Source organism: Lipotes vexillifer, unplaced genomic scaffold (genome assembly GCF_000442215.2).
Source record: "Lipotes vexillifer unplaced genomic scaffold, Lipotes_vexillifer_v1.1 scaffold138, whole genome shotgun sequence".
In the NCBI taxonomy this organism is placed as follows: Eukaryota; Metazoa; Chordata; class Mammalia; order Artiodactyla; family Lipotidae; genus Lipotes; species Lipotes vexillifer.
The window spans coordinates 2439836-2446073 of record NW_006797971.1 but is presented as its reverse complement, the minus strand read 5'-3'; the positions used below and the strand labels follow the sequence as shown (position 1 = coordinate 2446073).

The following is a 6238-nucleotide window of genomic DNA, read 5'->3' as shown; positions in this document are numbered from 1 at the left end:
GCTCTTCCTTTATCTCATGCTCCCAGCTACTTTTTGCATGATTTACTTGGACATTTTCCTCTGAAGAAAATGAAGTTTGAGGAAAATTCCTGCAGACTGATTTAGAGATAGGTTTTTTTGAAATCAAATGTTTTTTCTTTTGTAATAAAGGAAAACGGTCTTTTCTGGGAAAAAAAAAAGATTATTTGCCTTCCCCTCCTTATTTTCCTTATGGCAAAGATAAATAGCCCAAATATCTACTTGAAAAAACTTCAGGTTTGTCTCCTTTTTTTTTTGTTCAGAGTGGTATTTTTCAATAGACTATTATACTTGCCATGAATCATGGGATTGGAAAAAATTTCCTTGTTCCGGACTAATGACTGGATTACTGTATCCAGCAATGACTTCTTCAATTTTGCCTCTTACTTTTGCCTTAGGATTTACCTTGGGGGACTGAATGCAGATTTTGGCTTAGGTTTTTAAGTCTTTTTACAGTTCTTGGAAACAGAAAATAGTTTTATTAAGGTGTCATCTGTGTGTTCTTAAATTAGAAAGCTGAGTTTCCTTTAAGATGGTTTTTTTTTTTTGGCCGCACCCTGCGGCAGGCATATGGGATCTTAGTTCCCCGACCAGGGACCGAACCCATGTCCCCTGCATTGGAAACATGCAGTCTTAACCACTGGACCACCAAGGAAGTACTGTAGGGTATGTTTAGATAACATGGTGATGATGATGATGTTAGCATTAGATATTTCCTTTCATTAACATGAAATTGTATCATGCTTGCAAATTCTCAAAGGAAGGTTAACTTATTTTATGAGGATAAAAACTAAGACTCTAGATGGCCAAGAGGCACACTTACCATAAAAAGTAAATTAAACCCTATTCTGTGGAACTTATTTCTCTATAAACACACACACACACACACACACACACACACACACACACACACACACACACACACACTTCCCAACTTGGAAAAACATGTGTTTACCTTCATTGCTGGGGTTTCCTAGAACCGCCTTGACCTCTGCATTGGTGGGATTTGTGCCCAGAGCCCTAAGGACATCACCAACCTGGCTTAAGGTGATCTTGTTATCGCCTGTTCTGTCATATAGGAGAAATGCCTCCTTGAATTCTGAAAGAAGCAAGAAACATTAGGATGCTTTTTTCCTACTTCAGACAGATAAATTAATCCAAACTTCATCAGGGATCCAGTTCAGACTTTCCTCTACTTTACAGCTTTTGCCAGTCACTTAAGTTTTTATCTCTGGACTCTCCCTTTTCTAAGCTCAACTGACAACTCCCTTTGGACATTTCTTTTTGGGTCTATTTTAAAGCAGGATTTCCAATTTCAAGTCATATGTTATTATTCATCAGATATGGAAATTGAAACTGCTAGTCATATTTATTCATATCTCCTTCATCTGCTTTGGACACAGGACTGGGTTAAGAAATTCTGAGACCTTGAGAAATCTTAAGAATTCCTCATAAAATCCCTTATATAATTAATAACGTTAATAAAATTTCAAGAAAACAAATTTTTCAATCGGGGTTGTGTCATGTGAGGTTAAAACAAACTTCTTAACATACAGGAAAAACTGCTCCTGAGGTACAGATTTCCTAGGCTCTTCTCTTAACTAGTTTTCTTCAGGAGTAACTTCATTTTTCAGGAAAAAAAGTAGATGAGGCCAATTTCTAAGTTCTATAGTGTCATTTAACCACTTCAGTGTATGACTCTAATAGGCTCCTAGTGTAACTGATTCTGAAGACTTATTTGTTTGAATCTCTTGCTATGGTGATCACTTTAAACTTTACTCTTTTTTCATATAATAACGTATGATAACATGTTGCTGTATTAGCTTTAGAATGTAAGTACACATTTTAAATTAAAATTTTATGGAGATAAGTATAGATTCACATGCAATTTTAAGAAAAACTACAGAGATCTCTTAAATACTCTGTCTAGTTTCCCCCAATAGTACCATTTTACAGAATTGTAGTACACTGTCACAACCAGAATATTCACATTGATAGACTGCACCTATTTTACTCAGATTTCCCTAGTTTTACTTGTGTTCATGTGTGTATGTAAGCAGGTATTTTAAGAGTGTTGTCTATTTTTATCACAATCACTCTATTGTCTACTTTCCCTAAATTTTGTCATTCTCCTTTGATAGCATTGGTTTTGCCTTTCACGATTACATTAACAAGGAATTAAGAAGTATACACCAAAAAGACAGAAAGAAGTGCTACTATGGATTTAGGGGCAAGTAAAGATATTTTAATTGAACTTTTAAAACTTAACTAAATTAAATTTTCTGGAGAACCTAAAAGTACTGATGGCAATTTGTTGGAGTTAATACCAACAACATTCAAAAACCCATTTGTGAATGAACTGGTAGAGGTGAAAACATTCTTTTTAGTCCATTAGTGGTCTCAGATCAAGAGATGCTATCTAGATAGATTACTCAGCAAAACATCCTATTTAACTATCCCTTCATCCCCTAATCTAAGATTGCACCAGACATTATGTTAACAATCAACTATAGATCATGTTATCATTCTTTGCTGAAATTTCCGCCTCAAATTCTATGCAAATTGACATCACAGATCATTTCCCCAACTTAAAAGACATGCGGCAGGCACTGTGGGGTCATTAGTCAAATATTATATTTTACCTTTCTACGGGACATGTGAAACTGAACTATTCTTATTACTGGCTCCAGGCTTTCATGCAGATTGGTCAGAGGGCTCACTATTACCCTGGTCAGATCTTGATGTAGAAATAGGGTTTTATGAGCTGTATTAGAATCTCTCTGACATGAACCCTTTTGTTGATTTAAAGGCCAAGGCCAGAAAAATATTGCTCTTCCTACACTAGATTTTTTAAGGCTTAGTTATTCTCTTGAAGAGTCTAAAACATGGGTTAGCAAATGACTGCCTACGGGCTGGCTGCCTGTTTTTGTAAATAAAGTTTTATTGGAATACAGACATGCCTATTCATTTATGTATTGTCTATGGCTGTTTTCATACCTCATTGACAGAACTGAGTTGTTTTTACAGAGACTGTTCTGCCAACAAAGCCTAACATATTTACTATTTAGCTGTCTTAAGAAAAAATTTGCCAGTCCTTAGTCTAGAACAACACTGTTCTAGGGCTTTTTGTGATGTTTGAAATGTTCTGTATCTGGGCTGCCCAAAAGGGTAGTAGTTACCTTCCACCTGTGGCTCTTGAGCACTAAAATATGACTAGTGCAAAGGAGAAAGTAGACTTTTAAATGCATTTATTTTTACTTAATTACAGGTTAAATTTAAATAGCCACATGTGGCTAGTGGCAACTCTACTGGACAGCACAGGACTTACACCTTTAGAATGCTATAGTTTTCTAGTGTTTTTTTTCTTTACCCCAAACTTGTGATACATTCAAGTAGAGCAGCCATGAGAAAAACTCTAATCATTGAAGAAGGAAGCAAACAAAGTATGTCTTTATTTATTTCTTGAAGTGTAATATTTCCTTTTAATTTAAAATGCTTACTTACATTTGTTTTCCTGGCACAGGAGAAAACCAGTCCACCACACCATTGTTTACTGAACCTCTATATCTAAAACCTATTTTACATATGGAGTAATATGGTTAATGTTCAACACCAAGTCCTCTGTCTCTGAAATGGTTTTTAAGTTTTCTATTGCTTGGTTCTACCATAGTTTGGCAGTCATAATGACACATAAATTAGATATTTAAGAGGACTGGGGTACAGTAGCAGATAATGTAGCAGCATCATTAGTTAAAATACATTAAAAATCAAACAAATTAGAATTACCAACTTTTTGTTTTCACTAAGAAAAATTAGTCCTTTGTAGTATAATTTGAAATGATCATGGGTTCTGAGTCATCAGGTCATCTAATTTGTCTGCATGAAGGCATTAACCATGATGTAGATATATATGAGTCTGTACTATAGCAAATATCCTTTTTTTCCTTAACTGATTTCCAAACATGAGATATTCCAGACACTGAAACAGGCTGAAAAATGTTGAATCCTTTAGATAGAGAACTGAGTATAATTATAATTATATACCTATGAGTATTATCACAATTATTTATATGTTATAAATCATAACATACATACATACTTATCATTATGACCAATATCCAATTTATACAATATTGTATAACTGAAATTTTCTTCCATCCCTTCTATAGATGTATTTTTGTCTCAGTTTATTTAAATATGTGACTCTTTCACTTCATAAGACATTCTGCCCTACACTTTCCAGTGAAACAACAGGAGTCTTAGGGCACAGGATCTCTTGGATCCAAAGACCTGAAGAAGAAAAAGTAGAAGTCTTAGGGAAACTATTCATATTCCTTTGAATCTCCAGAATTTGAAGTCTTCTAGTTAGAAACTGTTTCTATGAAATAAATTTCTAATTAATTTAAAGTAATACTAGATTTTGACCCTATCATTAATTCTTTGGATCTTTGAGTCAGTCTCAACACCTCTCTGGGAGCCTGTCCTGCATCTCTAAAGATGGACCAGGAGATGGCTAAGGCTCCTTCCAGTTTTTTGATAAATAATTTTCCCCTCTTTTTCTCTGAATGCACATTTTTTCTATATCCACTTCACCTGCTATTTCTCTCAACTCACTGTGGTGCCCACTGAAATTATGTGTATTTGGTAATTGGGCAGTTTTAGAATCCATTTTGTTTTCTAAATTGAATAATTTAGACCTGCCAAATCACTGTTTAGGGATTTGATTAACAAATTAGCCATCCAGAATCCACATATTTTGGGGGGGTATATGTATGGTATTACCTACTGTATCAAATTGGTTCTATTTAGAAATCAGTGAATGCAAGAAATTATTTTGTGGTATTTAGCTTTTGTTTGCCTAAACTTTTGATTACTGATTATACGTGAAGGGTTCATGTTGAGAGAATTTATATTTAGAGTGATTGAGAGCATTTATATTTAGAGTGACAACATCAGTGGGGATAATTAGAAAGAGCTAATCTCATCTCAAGAGAGTTGGTTTTCTCACATGCCATCTTTATGAGTGTGCACATCGTTTAAACTTACCATCCTGCTGTTGCTGAGAGAACTCGATCTGTTAGAAAGAAATTAACCACAAAGAATATTTTAACCAAACAAAAATGTCCTGATTTTTAAATGTATCCAAGCTCGTTCCCTGAGTAATCTTCAAAGTAAGCTGAAAATGTACGCCTACTTTTCAGAGTTCAGGCATAGCTTGGATACTAAGAGCTTGAGCCATGCAGTAACATGTCTTGGAGATGAGTGATATTTCAGAGACTAAGAAGCGCTCTGCCTACCTCTGGAATAGAGAAGCTCAATTCACTTACCAGCAATCTGGTCAGCACTGAAGGACTGCAATGGCGAGAGAGAGGAAGAAAGAAAGAAACAACTAGTACTCTTTCAAATGCGTTGACAGAAGAGAGTGCTCTCTGCTCTGAGATTTTTAGGAAGCTATGTAGGTGTCATAGAATAAGAAGGTTGCCTTAGGATACTTTTGAATCTAGGAAAAATAAAAAGCTATTGCAAAAGATAGTTAGGGAACATCTTTCTATATCTTAATCCATGAGTCAATGATTTAACAAATGCTAAATCAAATTCTTTCTGGAATAATATAATAACCTATGGTGTATTTAGCATATGTCTAATACAGACACACTGCATTAAAAAGGTCATTTGAAGTCTTTCTTCTATTTAACCAGTATATTTTTACCCAATGCATGGAAAGTAGTTTATTTAATTTTAGTTATCAGCATCATTGGATTTTTTTTTAAGATATAGTATTTTGCAGGTTTTTCCCTAAATTTAGATATAATAAACCTTATGTGATATAGAAAGTTGGTGAAGCATAAAGTACTGTTTTTGGGAGTAAGACATATTTTTCCAGTTGGCATAATACCTTGAATTAATCTCTCCTGTCCTGAACCCACTTTAATAAAAACCAAAAATAGATTCTACACACATACTGAATATGTTCTCTCTTCAATTTTATTCTTATCTACTGTCTATATCTGTCTATAAATTACAAGTAGTTTTCTCACAGGACCCACCATGATGGAGCTTCTGGGCTGCAAACAGCGGCAAAGCTGAAGAGCGAGTTGAGGGCTGCTCCAATCCCTGAGTGGGGGCCTCCCTTGCCGAGGCTGCCTTTTATTTCTGGAGAAGCTGTGACCTCACAGCTAGCATCAGGTTTCAGAGAGAAGTAGCCACTCCCCTTGGAGAG

General features: G+C 35.1%; 1 protein-coding gene across 3 annotated transcripts in view; it reads right to left on the bottom strand.

The window, feature by feature from the left end:
- MYL1 (myosin light chain 1) overlaps positions 1-6238 on the bottom strand; it is a 23297-nt gene that overhangs the window by 5915 nt on the left and 11144 nt on the right. Inside the window, exons 1-4 of one of the 3 annotated variants that reach the window (XM_007470017.1) lie at positions 6066-6139; positions 5346-5370; positions 5065-5092; positions 974-1117 (exon numbers count right to left, since the gene is read on the bottom strand). Coding sequence is in view for 2 of the 3 variants with exons in the window: in XM_007470016.1 (XP_007470078.1) it covers positions 974-1117; positions 5346-5370; positions 6066-6068 (172 nt within the window). In the remaining variant the exon portion in view is untranslated. Of the gene's footprint in view, positions 1-973; positions 1118-5064; positions 5093-5345; positions 5371-6065; positions 6140-6238 lie in introns of those variants that run through there. The other 2 variants (XM_007470016.1, XM_007470015.1) reach the window with 2 other exon arrangements.